At 38.2% G+C, this 20,309-nt stretch overlaps 2 protein-coding genes across 3 annotated transcripts; one reads left to right on the forward strand and one right to left on the reverse strand.

Moving 5' to 3' along the window:
* Positions 1 to 9,554: 9,554 nt before the first annotated feature.
* On the forward strand, positions 9,555 to 11,140 carry LOC149922180 (max-like protein X). 2 transcript variants are annotated; one of them, XM_090162844.1, is made up of 6 exons: positions 9,555 to 9,911; positions 10,087 to 10,313; positions 10,378 to 10,483; positions 10,551 to 10,650; positions 10,709 to 10,799; positions 10,863 to 11,140. In XM_090162844.1, exons 1-6 carry the CDS (start codon positions 9,887 to 9,889, stop codon positions 11,025 to 11,027), a joined length of 714 nt encoding a protein of 237 aa, XP_090018970.1. In that variant the 5' UTR covers positions 9,555 to 9,886; the 3' UTR covers positions 11,028 to 11,140. The 2 variants fall into 2 exon arrangements, with proteins under 2 accessions (XP_090018970.1, XP_090018971.1); XM_090162845.1 differs by having other exon boundaries at positions 9,558 to 9,911; positions 10,204 to 10,313.
* Positions 11,124 to 15,137, reverse strand: TBC1D5 (TBC1 domain family member 5). The gene is made up of 14 exons (XM_090162843.1): positions 14,991 to 15,137; positions 14,673 to 14,814; positions 14,558 to 14,594; positions 14,391 to 14,499; positions 14,244 to 14,333; positions 14,117 to 14,191; positions 13,994 to 14,061; positions 13,694 to 13,936; positions 13,543 to 13,612; positions 13,314 to 13,480; positions 12,827 to 13,251; positions 12,491 to 12,765; positions 11,591 to 11,773; positions 11,124 to 11,530 (listed from the first exon to the last, which is right to left on the reverse strand). Exons 2-14 carry the CDS (start codon positions 14,761 to 14,763, stop codon positions 11,294 to 11,296), a joined length of 2,070 nt encoding a protein of 689 aa, XP_090018969.1. The 5' UTR covers positions 14,764 to 14,814; positions 14,991 to 15,137; the 3' UTR covers positions 11,124 to 11,293.
* Positions 15,138 to 20,309: the final 5,172 nt, after the last annotated feature.

Below are 20,309 nucleotides of genomic sequence, written 5' to 3' on the forward strand. Positions count from 1 at the left end.
TTTGGTTAAAAAAACGACCGGATTTAAAAAACACGAGGCTATAGGTCAATCCTAAACATGCATTGGGTATTTAAACGAAAACTTTGGGAGATTATTATCAGTGTTTGATAATATTTCGAACAATGCCTCGTTATTCAGTAGCTGAGCGTACCGAGATAGTTGCCATTTACTATGGAGAAGCAGCGCAAAACCTTAGAAGAGTGACTGAAATCTTCGCAGAAAGACATCCAAATGGAGCACCATCTGTAAATACAGTAAGACGAGCAATTCACGATTTCAATCAATTTGGTAACTTGCAACCTAGGTTTCGCGGATTGGGTCAACCGGATTTAGACTTCGAGAACAATGTACTCGCGTACTTTGTGGCATATCCTCGTCACAGTTGCGCTAACGCCGCTGCTGATTTGGGTTGTTCTGCAAATCGTGTGTGGAAAATTCTTCGTAAGAATCGCTATCACCCATACAGAGCTACGCTCCACCAAGGACTAATTGACGGAGACCATCAAAGACGTTATGAATTTAGCAACTGGTTACTAAATGCTGTCCAAGAAGATAGACAATTTTTGCGCCATGTTTTGTTCTCCGACGAAGCGTCATTTTCTAAAGATGGGCCCTTTAATCATCAAAACAGCCATCTTTGGTCTGACATCAACCCACATTGGGGTTTTGAATATCATCACCAGGTTCAATTTGAACGGGTCAATGTTTGGGTTGGACTTGTTGGAAACCGTTTGATTGGTCCCTTTTTCCTGCCGACGAACCTCAACGGCCAAAGGTATTTACATTTTCTACAGAACGAACTGAGTGACGCAATCGACGACCTTCCATTGGCTGAAAGACGTCAGTTGTGGTTTCAGCAAGATGGCGCCCCTACGCATTTTTCCCGGCAAGTAACTGAGCACCTCAACAACGAGTTTCCTGAAAGGTGGATAGGGAGAAATGGTCCAGTGCATTGGCCAGCAAAGTCACCTGACCTAACACCGCTGGATTATTTTCTCTGGGGATTCGTTAAAGCAAAGGTATACGCCACGCCCATTGAAACTAGGGAGGAACTCATTAGACGAATAATCAGTGCTTGCCGAGACGTCACACCAGAAATGGTAGAGAAAGCGTTTGAGAACTTAATTGTCCGCGCACAAACCTGTGTTGCAGCCAATGGTGATATTATTGAAAATGTTTTGTAAAAATTTATGTGAATAAAATATCTGCATTTAAAAACCAAACGTGTACATTTTTTCAAGTGTGAAAACTCTACTACGTTTGTATTAGACTTGTTCCCTTTTCAATTATCGTTTCAAACAATCGTAATTTGGCTTCACCAACTTGTAAATTTTTCAAGCTCGAATTTTCACTGATAAATAAGTTGTTTTTCGTCGAGTGAACAATTTTTAAGGGTTTTCGATGACGGCCTACAACTTTATAATAGAAATGTTTTATCTCGCACCTAGTGGTCGAAAAATAATTTTTCAAAATTGGTGAAAAACATTACCGAAAACGCTCAAATTTCTCAAACTGATGTCCCCCAGTATAGAGAATTGACCTTCCAAATTTGAAATCGGTACTATAAATAGTTTTTGAAAAAAAACACTTTTCCGAGCAAAAAAAAAGACCCTGGCGGAGTGGTTAGCACTTTCGCCTCGCAGCAAGAGGAGCCGGGTTCGATCCCAGCTTGTGGCACTGGGTGGAAACTCGGAACAACTCCTTCCACGTTGAGTTTGCAAGTTCTCTCCCCACTGATTTAAGGGGTTTTCCCCCGAGATCTTCGGTTTCCCCTTCCACAAAAACTTGTTGAGGTTAACGGTAATAGTTAGTGTAGGGAGCTGTTGGCTCGCGTGGCCTGCAGGGCTTGCCACCACCCTCCTACGCATTGTAACCCGGCCACCTGAATTAAAGGCTTTAAAAGTCGCTCGATGACTTAGGCCAAGGAGGGTTTATTAGACTCTCCTTGCTTAGGCCTAGGGCGGTGCCTTGGGTATTAGCCTAGCTGATTATTATTATTATTATTATTATTTTAGGTTTAAAAAGAGAGCTTAAAACTTGTTGAAACCTAAAATTATAATTTATTGAGCTTATAATATATTTTAACTTAATATTATTTAATTTAAAATGTTAAAATAATATATTTACCCTGAAGTTACACCAGGGGGCCTATTCTGTAAATATTCGAAATCCAATTTTCGATCGAAAACTAGATTTCGAACTTCGAGATCTCGACGAATGGTATTCGGTAAAGATTTCGAATAAGCATAAATCAATGCAAATTGTCGAAGTCGATTTCGACATGGTATAGGTTATCGATATCGAATTCCCATTCAATTTTTTACAGAATCGCCCCCCATAGGATATCGAGATCGAATTCTCATTCGATTTTTTACAGAATCGCCCCGGTAAATACAGCATTTCTTTGTTATTTTACGAGATGATAGATTATCTTTTGAATAATTGTTGTAACTTAGCCTTTGCTATCTAATTCTGTCACTCTTGTAAGCTAATGTTATGCAATTATATGTTACCTAGCTAGCTCATATCAAAGAAAAAAGACTGAAAAAATTGAAAGGCCTAAATTCAGCTAAGGCACCTGGCCCTGATAACATTCACCCCAACCTTTTAAAACGTACTGCAACCAATATTGCCGGCCCTTTGACGTACATATTCAACTTAAGTTTGAGCACGGGTCTTGTTCCCGAAGACTGGCGCACGGCCTACGTCACTCCTATCCCAAAGAAAGGGGACCCAACCAAACCGCAAAATTACCGGCCCATCAGTCTTACTAGTCAGGTGGTCAAACTCCTAGAATCACTTGTCAAAGACTTTCTATTGCAAAACCTGGTGGCTTCGTCATTCTTCTCGAAAAATCAACACGGCTTTCTACCCAAACGGTCTTGTACCACGAACCTTTTGGAAGCATCAAACTCCTGGACCTCTGCCCTGGAATCTGGGCACGCCGTTGACGTGATTTACCTCGACATACAGAAGGCCTTCGATACCGTCCCCCATCACCAAATTTTCCGGAGTCTCCAGGCAGCGGATATCTCAGGCTACCCCCTGACCCAACGTTCTCAACGGGTTGTCATTAGAGGTGCTAAGTCCTCTTCTCGTCCTGTTAAAAGTGGGGTGCCACAGGGCTCGATATTGGCCCCCCTGCTCTTCGCCATTTACGTCAATAGTCTACCAGCTTCTGTCCACCATGCCCTAGTCAGTTTATTCGCAGACGACACAAAACTCATCCACGTGCTCTCGACCAGCACATCCCACGTTGAACTCCAGTCTGACCTATCCAGGGTAGAAGCCTGGGCAGCTGAGACTGGCCTCTCGTTCAATGCAGCCAAATCAAACGTTCTCCATCTTGGCAGAAACAACTCTCGTCACACTTACTATCTGGGGGGCCAAGCCATACCACCAACGAGCTGCATCCGAGATCTTGGGGTTCACATTGATGAGAAGCTGTCCTTCTCGGATCACTGCCACACTGTGGCCAAAAAGATAAACATGTTTACAGGCATGACCCGGAGGACTTTTCACTTCAATTAAGTCCCCGAAACTTATCAAGACTCTCTTCAAAACCTTTATCCTTCCACTACTGGACTTCGCGTCACCAATTTGGTCCCCACATTTCAAGAAGGACATTACCCTCATAAACAAATCGTTAAATAGGCTGATGATCGCCGACAGTTCCTTTCCATTCCCACGCTACAAGAAAGACATCAAGCAAATGACCTAACCGAACTATTCTCGATTGTGTTAGGCCCCAGTTTCCTTCATGAAGGAGAATTTTTCGACCGCCCACATTTGACTTCCACCCGCGGACACAACAAAAAAATATTCCTACCTCACGTTAACACTTCTTACCGCCAGCGCCATTTTACACACCGCACCCTGTCCATTTGGAATTCCCTCCCTCACGACTTAGTGTCTCTACCCTCAAAACATTCCTTCGCCCGTACCCTACGCTCCTATCTTACCCCCTCCTGTGCTTAACGTTTTACGGTATTCATATTGGTTTTTTTTTTTTTAATATATATATATCTCAAACGTTTGTATTATCTGTAACCAAATATTTTTGAGTGCCTATAAGCAGCCAGTGGCAGCTTTGGTGCGTAAATAAAGAAAGAAGAAGATAATATAACTACGTACCCTATATTGGAAATCAAGCTCCTTGCACGTAACGCAGGCTCTTACTGAGTTCCCGGCGGAAGTCGGAAAAAACTACCTCCATGGAGCTGGCAGGGCTACCGATATATAGTTAAAACGTAAAGTTTTAGTGAAAATTGCGCCGTGGTTTTTGACTTGCGGTTTTCAAGATACCAGGTATTTTTGCGTTATATTGTTTTAAAACAATAATGGATCATGCCTGTAGCTCTAAAAATGTTTCAAAACGAAAGAAAATTAAGGGGAATAATATAATTTTGGGTTATCTATTGAAATTCCTTATTTCTCACCCTGCTATGGAGCCCGATTTTTCCGACTTCCGGCGCGAACTCAGTAAAAGCCTCACGAGAAAACCGGCTATCGAGAAACGCCGATATTTCGAATCTAGGGTACGTAGTTATATAAAATTTGCTCATATCCAAAAGTTAAATTTTTCTTCTCTGTTTGTTTGGGAATTTTACCTTGGTCGCATATGCCTAACTATTTATAATACTTAGTTTATGGTAGGTTTTCAGTTGGCTTCTGTTAAAATTAGATGTACTTTTGTTTAGAGAAACTGTCTTTGCTAAAGGAGAGTCTGCCTCGACGTGGCCTTCGTGCTCGCCTTCGTGTGCCATGAAAATTTCCAACAATCCAACTTCTCTGTCATGTTCTTTCCCCCCTTGCACATGATTACATTGGACGGGCATAGCACTTTAAAAATGCGTTATTCCTACTAGGGTCGCTAGTGTCGCGGGTACTACTTAAAAAAAAAAACACGATTTGAATTTGAACAATATGATTGGCTCGCTAGTATAGGGGGTAAGAGGGAGGTCGGAGAAGTTGAGAAGTTGGAAGTTTTCAGGAAACCTATGGTAGAAGCTAGGGGAGGGCTCACGAGGCCGACTCTTTTTCTTCTATGTCTCTTTATATAAGGTATTAACCAAGTATATTCTTGCTGCTCTGAGGTCTACATTAGCGTTGAAATAATACACGATGTATATACTAATTTAAAGTATTAAATATAATTTATTATACGATTGATTCGCTCGCGTTCTATATGTCGAACAGTCTCATCGGTGTCGTGTTTTCTTTTCAAAGCATTGATACTGATCTTGTGAATTTAATCCTTACGGCAGTAAACGAGGGGTAAGACAGTCTCAGATAATCTGTACACCGAGTTCGTGCATTTAGCACTGTTAAAGGTACATATTTTCAAGAGTTCGCGAGTTTCATTTAGCACTGTCAAAGGTACGGCAGAGTACACCGAGTTTGCAGAGTGTCTTACCCCTCGGCAGTAAATATGAACTTAAATTGAAGTGACCCATTATTCCGACTTTCCCATCATTTTATCTCACACAACCTTCACAATAGCTTCATTTTCAAGAGATCTATTGCATAAATAACAAGAGTTAGCTGGGTGGTAAATTTTAAACGTGGTTACATGAAGAGCGGCGGGCGAGTTTTAAGTCAACGAAGGCGCCAAATTGTAAGACGCGTTTCGGGTACAACTTTAACGATTGCTCGTATGTAAAATGTTCATAGAACATTTTTTTGTAGGAAATAGCTGGGCCCTAATGTTCGCAATTGGGTTTATAGCCGTACATACAATACTAACGTAGATATTCGCGATAAACAATTACTGTGCACCAGTTTCACTCATAATCATTGCGGGTAAAACAACTATTTCTAACAGTAACTTGTGAAAAGATATGTTTTGTTTGAGTATTTACTCCTAAAATATTTAATTAACCATTCTTCATTTTTTATTTAAAAAAACTAGCTTTCTATGATTTGAAAGAAACGCGATTTCTAGTGCGTTCTTAGCGATTGGAAATTATAGTAAAAAGAAAACTATTTCTAACACTAACCTGTGAAAAGAAGCTTTCTCTTGTGTATTTACTCTTACATGATTTAATTACGCAATTTTTAGCCATTCTTCAACATTAATTAAACATAAGTCGCTTTAAAGATGTAAAAAAAACCGCGTTAGCGTCGAGCTAAAGTCGGCCATTTAATCTTAGGCGAAATAAAGTGTTAGTTCACCAGTGTGGCACAGGTGGCGTATCTTTCGTTGCCAGGGATATATACTGTCTATGATAATACTGCTAGAATTACCATTACGATTTCGGTTGCCATGGTTACGGGGACCTGTTCTGAGAAGACTACGAAATTCATCTTAGTAATTAGGTGGTAGCGCCATCTATATTTTGTAAAGTTATATGATTCGCGCAAAAATTCAATTGCAATATAGTTGCCACCACTAGAGACAGATGCCGCCACGGTTGAACGATATAGTTGAAAAAGTCTCCATATTGAACGAAATTGGTCCCGCGCCAGCCAGATTTAGTTGTACCTCTATTTATTTACAACTCAATGAAGTAGATAAGTCCATAATGAAAAGGTATAATAAAGCTAAGCCCTAAATAAATTTGAAGAAATTTAAAAACTTACTAATAGCTCGTACCGATAGTACTTCGAGCTAACAAAAAACGCGAAACTCGGACCAAATAGATCTTCGAGTGAATAATTAAATTAAATTAAATTAAATAGCCAGAAAATCCAACGAAAGACCGGTTTCGTCCTATTTGGGACTCGTCAGTACCGTGCGGGAAATCTGGCTTGCGACTATAACACCGAATAGAGAAACTAAGCCTGAATATTTCAAAACGAGTTGCATAGCAACGGAAAGCCGAATAGGGGGAGAGTGGTGGAGATTAGTATATACGTAATGTTAAGTTAAAAGGAACCCCCTATGGACTGCATTCTAAACAAGTTGGCAAGCCAAAATATACCTCTCCTCGGTAGAATTGTCCCTAGTGGTATTAATTTCTCGAGATAACCCTTAAAGATATATCTCCGCAATTTAGAGTTATTTGTTAAAAATATTAACCCATTTCTATCCCGCCCGGTATAAAATTTTAATTATAATTAAAATAATTGAGACGAAACGACCAATTTTAATTTATTCAGAATATCATAAGTTAAGTAGTTACAACAGTAAGTTAGACGTACTATAACAATGCACAATTGAATTAAACCCTTTTACAGAACAAGTTTATCAGTTAAATATAATACGAAGCAAATTTTAATGAAAGAAATATCTACAGAGGCTTTTTGGAATTACTCGCTTACGAAATACTTGCCGCATCTTTAACGCTCATTTTATTTCAACACTCGCCCTTGATGAAGATACCGTAGATATCTGGTAGTGGACGACTCGTTCACTTCCTGTTGACGTTGTGACGCATACCACATGAAAAAGACCAATGCCGTCCAATTTCCAATATCATATAATGACTCGCACACCCAAGAAATCATTGACTGCGTTAGAAATCGTAGATATCCAAATATCCACACCAAATGTATTTACAAGAAGCAAAAACCTTACCATCAACAAAGCACAGAGAGCCACTTGACTAACCGCCACCTCTTAAAGCAATTAACGTTAAATTATCTCCTTTGAATTAACAGAACTATATATAGGTCGTTAAGAAAGTGGACCACCCACAGGGTCTACCCTTTAACCCTCTAATCTCGGCTGACTGCGCTAAAACAAGATTTAACCTTTAAAAAATACCAGATTAGGCCTTCATAAATTCATTAATAAAAAAAGACTTTATTACCTATTATGCTTACGATGCCTGTCTTAATTTCAGTGAATCTAAGGAGCTATCGGTGGTTCTGTGGTAGAGCGCTCGACTGCCAAGCCGAATGGTCTGGGTTCGAAACCTGGGTGGCGCATTTATTTTTAATCAATAGAGAAACGCTAAAGTAGAATTTCTTCGATGCAATAATTTCAATTTCAATTCTATTTCAATTAAACCAAAATTTCGTACTCTATTAAATACGCTTCCGATAAAGCTGAAGGTCTAATTTTCAATAAGGCGTAACAAGTGTCGGTGGTTCTGTGGTAGAACGTCCGCCTGTCAATCAGGAGGTCTCGGGTTCAAATCCCGCCCGATGCGATCGCAAATTGATACTAAGACGAATACCGTGTACAACTGGTGGAAACCCTGCCATTGGACGTTGAGAGGTAGCATTACACTCAGCACTCGGTCCGTCCCAAAGTCAATAAGAAGAAGTTGGAGAGAAAACGCCCATATAAACACAACAGACTCAACATGCACATCCATCAGAACACAAACACAACAATTCAACACTCACAACCTACGCATAAACATTACAAAAACCGTAATACACCAAACCGTCACGACGGTGAGCGAAAAAACACCATCCAAACCAAACCGCAAATGCATCCGTTAACGCTCACCGTCACACGGTGGTTTTGCCAACCCTTTGAGAAACTGCGTACGCAGTGATTACACTTTGCACCGAAAATGCGAACGCGTTCGCAGTCCTGACAGACAGACACACCCACAGACCCACAGACAGACACGGTCGTTGTATAACCCCTCGGAGAGGTAAAAATGATAAAATAGAGTGCTAGCAGTTGATGCGTTTTTAAAAGTTAGTGACGTCACAGCCGTAGCTTCCGTAGTGGTTGTAATGAAAACTTCGCGTTTTTTCTCAATAGACGTTTAACATTGGTGATGTCGTAGGGTTTCAAGCTGCTGGCACTCTATTGGCGAAGAAGTAGATAAGTCCATAATGAAAAGGTATAATAAAGCTAAGCCCTAAATAAATTTGAAGAAATTTAAAAACTTACTAATAGCTCATACCGATAGTACTTCGAGCTAACAAAAGCGTTCTAGTTTGTTATCCGATTTCTATGAGCGGCACTATTTTTCCTATCTGACTAACGTTAAATTTTGGTCGTAGCGGTATGGCACGCCATCCTGGTCAAAATTAAGTTGAAATATAGGGTGATGTTTTGGAAATATAAGGTGATCTTTTGGAAAGATAAGGTGATTTTTTGGAAATATAAGGTGATCTTTTGGAAATATAGGGTGATGGTTTGGAAATATAGGGTGATGTTTTGGAAATATAGGGTGATCTTTTGAAAATATAAGGTGCTCTTTTGAAAATATAGGGTGATCTTTTGAAAATATAGGGTGATGGTTTGGAAATATAGGGTGTTGTTTTGGAAATATAAGGTGAGACAATATTACAGCATTGATTTAAATGAGGAAATCTGAGCTTCCGGGTTCCCACTGACGTCACCATCCCCGGCATCGGCTGCTTATGCAAGGTGATTATAAAATAGCGACGCTATCGCCATCTCTCGCTTTTGCTTTAAAACTATTATTTGCAGTGCTACCGCTCACTTATCATGAAATCGGGGAATGCGACCCTCCTGGTGTTTCGAGAAAAGATAGGTCTATAATGGACGAGGGTCTATTTTTCCAAAAGATAGGTATATAATGGACGAGGGTCTATTTTACCAAAAGATCACCCTATATTTCCTAAAGATAACCCTATATATTCAAAAAGGATCACCCTATATTTCCAAAAGATCGCCTTATATTTCCAAAAGATCACCTTATATTTCCAAAACATCACCCTATATTTCCAAACCATCACCCTATATTTCAACTTAATTTTGACCAGGATGGCGTGCCATATAGCGGAGCCCTGGCGGGAAAATATATACACGTTAAATTCAGGCGATTGACGGGGCGGCTAAAGCGCGGTACACGCGATCGAAGTTGGCCGTGATCAGCGTAAGCAGGTAAAAACGTCATCATTCTATCTTCAAATATTTTGAAGCAGACCAACATAGATGGCGATACTGAGGCGATTTCTGGAATAATATTGCGTAATCAACTTTACGTAAGTTTTGTTTTTATGGGTAACTATGGCTACGTCTCTAAATATTTCAGGTAATAATATTAATTTTACAATTAAAATAATAACTTTTATATATTTAGAAAAGTAATTCGTTATGAAAACTTTGATAATATTGATTTCGTATTATCAGTTATTTCTTAAGCGTTTAAATGGTTTTTTAATATTTCTTGGGCAAGCCTTGGTTTTGAAGGACACCAATTTTTTTAGGTGATGATAATAACAAGTCAGAATTTCCATCTGGAAATCTGGCGGGGGGTACTGGAGTTTGTTCCTTCACTAGGACGTCGCCAACATGTTCTATTGACTTTTTAACCTCTTCTTCAGCCCAAAATACGGATGATGAAGACAGTGATAACAAGCCCACTGTTAACATCAAAGAAAGACGTAGAGAAGCCCATACACAAGCGGAACAAAAAAGAAGAGATGCTATTAAAGTACAGCTTTTACCTACGCGAACCCACCTCAAACAAATTGTGCAATAAAAATAATAATTTTTAGAAAGGGTATGAAGATTTACAAATCCTAGTCCCAACTTGTCAACCCCAACAACAACAGCTACATGATAATGGATATAAGTTGAGCAAAGCCACAGTTTTACAAAGATGTAATTAAAGTTTTTAGAAGAAAATTAAATAAAAATGTGCTCAAAGAATAACTCTCATATTTTACAGCTATTGAGTACATACATCATCTTCTTAAGGAAAAGAAAATTCAAGAGGATGAACTAAATACCTTAAGAAAGGAATTAGTCGCTCTACAAATCATGAAAACGTATTAACAGTCAAATTAAAGTAAAGCAATTGGTATAAAAAATAATTATTTTTCAAAGGAATTATGAGCAGATTATAAAAACTCATCAGCATCAAATTGGTGCCCAAGGAAATTCCAACCAAATTAGTGATGAAATAAAATTTCAACTGGTAATGGCACTTTACGAAGGTTATTAGCAATTCTTAAACTTTTTAATGATTGTTTTTTAATAGTTTCAAGCAATATGCGATAGTCTTTTCGATTCTTTTGACAAAAACTTGTCAGTCATGAATTTCACTAAGCTATCTGGATCTGTAATCCAGTGGTTGGAAGAATATTGCAAACCACAAACCCTCCAAAATATGGTTTTGGCTTTGTTAAGACAAATTAACCAGTGACAAATTAAATAAGATTGTGATTTCTATTATTGTAAAAATTTATGCCCAAATTCCATACTAAATTTTATGTATACTTTTTTTTTATGAAAGTTTAATAAAAGTCTTTAAAACCATTTTTATCATCGTGTACTATAAAGATTTTAATTTACGCTATACTTTTTTGGAAATAAATACAAAGGCCTTATACATAATCTTGGCTCATAAAACAAATTACATTTTAAATCATACTCAAGATATCACGTGACTTTGCAAATTAAGTGGCTTAACTATGTTATTTTTTCATCGCATTTGGAATGAAATGTTTCGTCATCTACCGCCTCCCTCCTCTCCAACTCTTCTAAATTTGAACATCTGAGTTTAACATTATCATCCTCGTTAACTTCGGAAGCGTCTAATATCTGCCACGGAGTGTCGTCGTCATTCCAAACAAATCCATTTTCTTTGTTTTCATCGTTTATAACCTCTTCGGTAAAGGTTAAGGTTCCTTTAAGGATATCTCTAACCTAAAGACAAAATGTAAAAATCCAAGTTTTTCTACCAGCAGAGAAGACGCGAAAACCCACCCTTTTCAATCCAGCAACAGCCAAAAGTAATTTGTCCTCATTCTCCAACTTCTGTTTCAATAAACCATCTTGTAATCTATCTAAATGAAGCGTCATACGCCGCCAACAGTAATCGTTCATGGAATGTAGCTTTTTAAGTTGCGACGTAGGAGAAACATTTGAAATATCGTGACCTTCTCTAATCTAAAATTATGAAAAGAGATATTTAGTAGTGGTTTTATGCAATCAAGTCAGGTTTCGAATATTAATAAATTTTTCATCAGGTAGTCGAGTCGGATAATATTTTGATCGAGTCAGGTTGTCGAGTATTCGATTATTTTCAAATTCTCATTGTTTGAGTAGTCAAGTAGTCAGAAAAACCCATTTGGGTACTTGATTAATCAACGAGTTCTATTCGGGTAATCGAGTAATTAAGAAAAATTTTAAAAAGTCTACTAGTTACTACTTAAATGTATGTTAGATAACAACTAACAAGTTAAAAATAATTGACAAAACACTAAATTAAAGTTCATTATTCAGTCACTCACGGCAGATAGGAAAAACTAAAAAACTTATATACGAATCCAGCTAGCCAATCACTCAAGATCATTGAAACGGATGTTAATTTGGATTTATTTCCCCCATTTTTCTACCCGCACGACTGGTTGATAACCCGAATATTGTCGCTGGGAAAAACAATTCAGTGAGTTTTACAGGTCGCTTATTCGAGTACCCAATTAAGACAAATTTCTGCTACTCGATAATCAACAAGTGTTTCAAATTTTCTTATTCGAGTTGAGTTTGAGTATCTGACTACAAAAATCGTCGGGTACTCGATCAATGCTGATCAAGTACTCGCACTGCCCTAGAAATATTCGTAAAAAAGAAAGCTGTAATGAAAAATCAAAACATGATCCACACCAAGTTTTTATGCCATGTTGGAGTAGACATTGGGACCATTTCCTTGCAGCCATTATCCAATCTACTTAAGCTCTGACTAAGATTCGTTCCTTTCAATAATTCTTCTCGTTTCATCTTTCTAATATCGCCTGGAGAGCCATTTGCGGAACCAGAGGCGACAAGATGTTCCCAATTGGCGCTCCAGTGTCTTGTATGAAAATTTTTCTTCATTTGAGTTTTTGAAGTTTTTTCAACCACAGCTTTCTCTTTGGGGTGCTTGAGGTGCACAAATGAATCTGTAAATTTAACTTTAATTAATTACGGTATAACAAATATGAAACAGGCTAGTTAAATTACCAGCTGCAACTGCCGGACTAGGTGTGTCGTAAGTAATCGGATCACTGGTTGCTCGTTGTTCAGGCATAAATGCCTCATTGATGAGTAAAGTTTTGGGTCTATCACTGTATCTAATACTTCGTTTTAATGGAGAAGCGGGTGTTACTTGCCCTCTGTTGATGGGTTTGGGCCACCGTAAAGGATCTTTCAAGTGCAACGCTAAATCTATTATACATTTAATGTCCGAAACACCTGGATATCTCATCAAGTAACCCAAACAGGCAGTATAGTCTCCAGCCATAAGAAGATCACGAATATTAACGAGCATCGACACAAATATATAATCCACAAGATCAAAAGAAACGCTGGCCGAAAATATCGCATCCCAAATGACTAATAAATCCTGGATGCAGAATTCCCGTCCAAATAGCAACCTTAGCCAGCGTCTGAAAGCCCATACAAACACAGTATTACACCAATATTTATTATTGGTTAAAAGAAACCTTACATTCCGTAAACTGGTGGACTAATATCCAAGTCCTTCAAACAGTGAAAAACTTCAGAATCATGGCGTTTTAGAAGTTGTTCGTGTATTTTTGTTAACTTCACTTCAATAACACTATTAGGACTAGTTTCAGGGGGCCGAGAGAATGGAGCGAGTTTTAAATGCTCCATCTAAAAATTAAACAACAAAGGCATTTAAGAACTGCTAATTTTTAATTCGGCAACATTGGAACCTTGTTATGCCTTCGATCGCTGCTAATGTACCAAGTTTCCACGTTCTCCATCAATTGAGAAAATAAGAAACTAAAATTTAAATTTCGCCAAGAAAAAAAATGTAAATGAGTGGTATGAAGAATAGAATATAATAATTGAAGAATAGCTTACAATGCATCTGGCTCTGTAAACTCTGGATCGAGAAGCTCTTTTATTTCTTGCCTAACAACGTCTAATTCGTTAGCATGTAGCAAAGCCTGTTGGTCGCAATGCAATACGTAAAGAAGAGGAGCTAAAAGCTCGTGCATCCCTTGTCTATATGAAATCTCTGGGAATTGTCTAGCGTAGCAAAATAATATTCGAACCATCATGGCTTGCACATCTGGAGTTTGGAAAAAGTCTATTTCAGGAAATCTAAAGACCAATATAAAACATTAGCGTATTTTTATTTGATTAGTGTGTCACACGCACGTCCTTATAACATCTTGTTTTATTGTCACTTGAAGTTCACTATCTTGGAAATATTTATTCCATGGGCTCTGAAATTAAGTATTTTTTAGTATCTACATCATTCTTTCTCAAGGAAAAATGTACTTTATCTTCTTGGGATAATGGATTATTTAGATTTAGGTCTAAATCATTCGCATCAGAGCGTGGATTGGTTGCTAGCTGTAATAAATGTATAAGATTATACAAGCAATAAAAAAAATTCAACATCTACCTTTTCTTGAATTTCTCGATATGTTTTTCTCACATCCCACGTTTTTGAAATCCATTCTGACCTTTCCTCTGGTAGACATTCTAAATAAACCTAAATAAAAAGTAGCTTTTGAAATCACAAAACATATTCCTATATTTATAAACTAACCTTCCAGCAAATGCTTCGAAATCTGGAACTTCGCAAGAGCCCCTTACAGCCCGCATTTTTAAGTTTTTGGAAAAATTCTGGGTTGTCAAACAAAGACTTCCATTCCTCCCTAATAAACTCTCAAGTTAGAAATTTGGTAATGGTTAAATATATACATCAAAACCTACTGATAACTAATTGATCCACCAAAGCTCATTTCTGCACCTGCATACAGGTATTTGTCTAATCTTTAAACTTTTTAAAAACCCAATTTCCCAGTTTCTAGTATTTTGGAACACATACAAGTAACTATATCAACACCTATAAATCCACTTTCATAGTCCTCAAAGCTGTATGGATCACTAGATTTTTGAGCATCATAATCTGATGGCATTGCACCAAAACACAAAATTAAGATGATTGCTTCTAAGCCATTCCTTTCTACCTAAACATAAAATAAAAGCATAGATTTATCATAAGGTCCCTTAAGGTCATAAACTTATGATATAGGTCTGAGAATGGTTAAGCCATGGATTAATCAATGGTTAGGTCAGCCGTTGTTTGTAAGAAAGCGGATAGTTGGTACAACTATGAAGTTACTAATGAATAAAAGGAACTTACTTGAACTTTGGCAACTCAATGACAATTACATTAGGGGAATTAAATAATAACAATTATAAATTTAATTTTCTATTCGATGAATTTTCTTAGTATTTAGAAAAGACAATTCCAAATCACTTCGGCTTAGCATAATTTTAGTCGGCACTCGGCCCTCTTACTTTTCTCGAAAGTGCAAAGCGACCTCTACATTCCAATTGAAAATGTGGCGGTATTTTTGAAACAACATTATAGTAAAAATCAGATCTGCCCTGATACCAAGAACTGAAAATTATCTATTTCAGTAAAACCAATAACCTCTCCTAGGGTACAAAGTCCCCTCGGAGAGGTAAAAACGTATATATGTATAAGAACGTTGAACAAAAGACATCGCTTGGGCCATGATTTAACATAGAAATCTCATAGGTAACTAGAATGCTGCCGTGTAACCATAGATATAAGAAATGTATATAAAGGTCTAGTTATATTTCGGGGCGTCTAAGGCCCGTTGCAAAAGTTCTAGCCAAATTTTTAGCCCATCGGCTAGAAATCGCAAATTGGCTAGGTCGATTGGCGAGCTAGAAAAAAATGGGTTGCAAAAGTCTCCGAAGTGCGATCCAGCAAAATTAGATCTAGCCAAAATAATTCTAGCCGAAATTACGCCCCGCCCACTTTATAACCAATAGGATAGTCCTATTTTCGCGGTAAATCGCGGGTTTTTTAGGCAGACGACAGAGAAACGATTTTCGTGAACTCGGTGAAAATTATCTTTTGTGAAGTTTGCTTTCAAGAGTTTTTGATAATTGTGTGTAGTTTCGTGGTTGAAACCAAATTATAATGCAGAATGCAACGGTGGTCGACTTCTCAACACTTCAGGCTCAAAGCAAGTCTCGGCTCTATCAAAAAAAGTAAAAAAAAGTGAAAAAAGACGTCCTTGGCATGTGCTGCCACCTAGTATTAAAAATAGGAACTAATTAAAAGCTATACTATCGCCATCTGGACTTGAGATTCTGTACCAACATCATAAACAAAACAAGCTGATTAAGCCCACTTTCTATTGAAATTTATCGTGCTGCCATGTGAAGAAATTTACATAAGTTGAAAAGTTTGACTTGGAAATGAAATTTTACTATAAAGATTAGATGGAATAAGGTTCAGCAATTTATCCCAGTTTATTTCCTTTATTATTGATACAAAAATATATTTACAATCATGTAAATAATAAAATAGCGATAAAGGAGTTATATAACCAAACTAGATTTTTTTGTATGGTTACTAGTTGAAACTATAACGCTGTAGATCAAAGAATAAATTTATTTATGAAAAATTTTTATAAACTATATACAAAATATTATAAAGCGCGCTTCGTTTTAGATTTTTCAATCGAGAGATGGCGTATGTAGTAAATTTCTACGAAAACGTACTAGCGCTCAGCCTTGGAAATAAGGTTTTTTCTAAACTGGTCCCTATGACCTCATAATTTTTAATTATTAAATGGTCTTTTCTTTGTGACCAGTGAACCCTAGCTAGTAGCTTATGAATTATTAAACTGGGGAAAGCGAGACTAGAGGATTGATTATTTGAGGTAGAAACCTAAAATCAATAAAATGGTCATCACCTATTTTTTAGTAATGTTTTGAATTATTAATCTGGTCACCTATTTTTATTTTGAATTAATAAACTGGACACGGTGACCAGTGATCCCCCAAAATTTTAATTTATAAACTGGTTTGAACAATTAATAAACTGGTCTTTGACCACCGTTATTATTTTCAAGGCTGCTAACGGTCCCCTCTCAAGAACGCCATATGCAAATCGATTATTTGATTTTCGGGGCTAGGAACCCCAGGAGGAATACTTGATTTCCGCTGGAAAAGCATGTTGTCTTCGACGCATGTCAAAGAAATTCGACTGTAGAAAAATTAGCGCGCTTACTGCTAAAAACGTACACTAAAGTAGGTCTTTCAGGAGTCTAGGAAAATCCCTGGTAGACACCTTATTTTTGATTACTGCTAAAGATGTATTCACCACAGTCAAATGGAAATTTTGTTCCTAAGGCTAGGAACCACAAATCCAAAGGTGGTTTATTTGTGGTCAGACATTGTATAAAAGGCACGAATAATAGCACATTTAACAATGATATACTGATCGGTGCTCGTTGGGGACAATGAATTTGGATACGGGAAAAAATCATCTAACCATAAAGTAATCGCTTTTTGGAAGGTAATTGTAATAATTTGGTTGGAATATTGCTCCAGTCGTTAATTAGTTGATGTATTCTAAGTGGCATTATTAATTGGGTTGATGTCCCCTTGTAAAAGTATTAGCAGTCACCAAGAGGAACTTCATCACCGAGGATTAGAAATCTAGCAGGGATCAACTCAGTAGAAAAAGCTCGTTGTCTTCGTGGTGTCAAAGAAAATCACTGAGAGAAGAAACGTTAGTTGTCTTATCGCTAAACACTTACTTACTTCGCCACTGGCTAAGTGGCACATCCTTACCGAGGACTAGAACCCCAACAGAAAAAAACTCTGTTGTAAAAGAACGTGGTCTTTGATGTGGCGAAGAAAATCACTGGTAAAAAAGTTAGTTTTTCTTACGGCTAAAAACTTACTTCGCCACTGGCTAAGTGGCACATCCTTACCGAGGACTAGAACCCCAACAGAGAAAAACTCGGTTGGAATAGTACGTGGTCTTTGATGTGTCAAAGAAAATCACTGAGAGAAGAAGCGTTAGTTGTCTTACCGCTAAACACTTACTTCGCCACTGGCTAAGTGGCACATCCTTACCGAGGACTAGAACCCCAACAGAGAAAAACTCGGTTGGAATAGTACGTGGTCTTTGATGTGTCAAAGAAAATCACTGAGAGAAGAAGCGTTAGTTGTCTTACCGCTAAACACTTACTTCGCCACTGGCTAAGTGGCACATCCTTACCGAGGACTAGAACCCCAACAGAGAAAAACTCGGTTGGAATAGTACGTGGTCTTTGATGTGTCAAAGAAAATCACTGAGAGAAGAAGCGTTAGTTGTCTTATCGCTAAACACTTACTTCGCCACTGGCTAAGTGGCACATCCTTACCGAGGACTAGAACCCCAACAGAGAAAAACTCGGTTGGAAAAGAACATGGTCTTGGATGTGGCGAAGAAAATCACTGAGAAGAAACGTTAGTTTTCTTATCGCTAAAAACTTACTTTCCACTGGCCAAGTGGCACATCCTTACCGAGGACTAGAACCCCAACAGAGAAAAACTCGGTTGGAAAAGAACGTGGTCTTTGATGTGGCGAAGAAAATCCCTGAGAGAAGAAGCGTTAGTTGTCTTATCGCTAAACACTTACTTCGCCACTGGCTAAGTGGCACATCCTTACCGAGGACTAGAACCCCAACAGAAAAAAACTCTGTTGGAAAAGAACGTGGTCTTTGATGTGGCGAAGAAAATCACTGAGAGAAGAAGCGTTAGTTGTCTTATCGCTAAACACTTACTTCGCCACTGGCTAAGTGGCACATCCTTACCGAGGACTAGAACCCCAACAGAAAAAAACTGTTGGAAAAGAACGTGGTCTTTGATGTGGCGAAGAAAATCACTGAGAGAAGAAGCGTTAGTTGTCTTATCGCTAAACACTTACTTCGCCACTGGCTAAGTGGCACATCCTTACCGAGGACTAGAACCCCAACAGAAAAAAACTGTTGGAAAAGAACGTGGTCTTTGATGTGGCGAAGAAAATCACTGAGAGAAGAAGCGTTAGTTGTCTTATCGCTAAACACTTACTTCGCCACTGGCTAAGTGGCACATCCTTACCGAGGACTAGAACCCCAACAGAAAAAAACTCTTGTTGGAAAAGAACGTGGTCTTTGATGTGGCGAAGAAAATCACTGAGAGAAGAAGCGTTAGTTGTCTTATCGCTAAACACTTACTTCGCCACTGGCTAAGTGGCACATCCTTACCGAGGACTAGAACCCCAACAGAAAAAAACTGTTGGAAAAGAACGTGGTCTTTGATGTGGCGAAGAAAATCACTGAGAGAAGAAGCGTTAGTTGTCTTATCGCTAAACACTTACTTCGCCACTGGCTAAGTGGCACATCCTTACCGAGGACTAGAACCCCAACAGAAAAAAACTCTGTTGGAAAAGAACGTGGTCTTTGATGTGGCGAAGAAAATCACTGAGAGAAGAAGCGTTAGTTGTCTTATCGCTAAACACTTACTTCGCCACTGGCTAAGTGGCACATCCTTACCGAGGACTAGAACCCCAACAGAAAAAAACTGTTGGAAAAGAACGTGGTCTTTGATGTGGCGAAGAAAATCACTGAGAGAAGAAGCGTTAGTTGTCTTATCGCTAAACACTTACTTCGCCACTGGCTAAGTGGCACATCCTTACCGAGGACTAGAACCCCAACAGAAAAAAACTCTGTTGGAAAAGAACGTGGTCTTTGATGTGGCGAAGAAAATCACTGGTAAAAAAGTTAGTTTTTCTTACGGCTAAACACTTACTTCGCCACTGGCTAAGTGGCACATCCTTACCGAGGACTAGAACCCCAACAGAGAAAAACTGTTGGAAAAGAACGTGGTCTTTGATGTGGCGAAGAAAATCACTGAGAAGAAACGTTAGTTTTCTTATCGCTAAGAACCTAGGAATCTATACATCATTGCCAAGACTAAATAAAACAGGCCTTCTTTAGAATATCAGTTTAGTCCTAATCCCGATTTCCACATAGGTTCATAACAAAATTACAGCATAAAATTTAGAAGAAAAAAGATGGCCTAGGTGATAAATTAGGCTCATCCCTATATCTCAAAGAAGAACCACATACCGCGAAAAAACTAATGGAGACTAAGGCTAGGCTGAACTGTAAATTACAGAGTATTACGGCAGACATTTATATTTCTATCAGTATATCAATATATAAATTTCATATTTTAGGGGATTAATTTAGATTAGCTAATATTTACAATATTACCACTGAAACAGGGGCGCCCGCAGAAAGTTTTCAAGGGGGGGAGGCAATCTTCATACTCAGTCAAAACATAGGCCCAGATTTATCGTTTCTTGGCCCATGGACATTTATAGCTCATAAAAAGGGTGAGGGGGCGCCCATGCACTGAAAATTGAAATAATTACCTTTGTTTGAACTTGCCCCTCGTTGTCATTTCTAAACAAAGACCGAAGGCGATTGAAATTGTGGTGGTCTGATTTGTTTTAGAAAAATAACCGCAATTTTACACTCCTTACAAACCGGCAAATAACGAAACTGCCGTCTACTTCTCTTTGGCTACTAACCCTATTCTATAACTTTTGGTCTTCAAAAACTAACCAATTTCCGAAAAGAAATACACTACACGTTGAAAG

The sequence above is a fragment of the Leiobunum rupestre genome, chromosome 11, assembly GCF_980474605.1.
Source record: "Leiobunum rupestre chromosome 11, qqLeiRupe1.1.hap1, whole genome shotgun sequence".
In the NCBI taxonomy this organism is placed as follows: domain Eukaryota; kingdom Metazoa; phylum Arthropoda; class Arachnida; order Opiliones; family Sclerosomatidae; genus Leiobunum; species Leiobunum rupestre.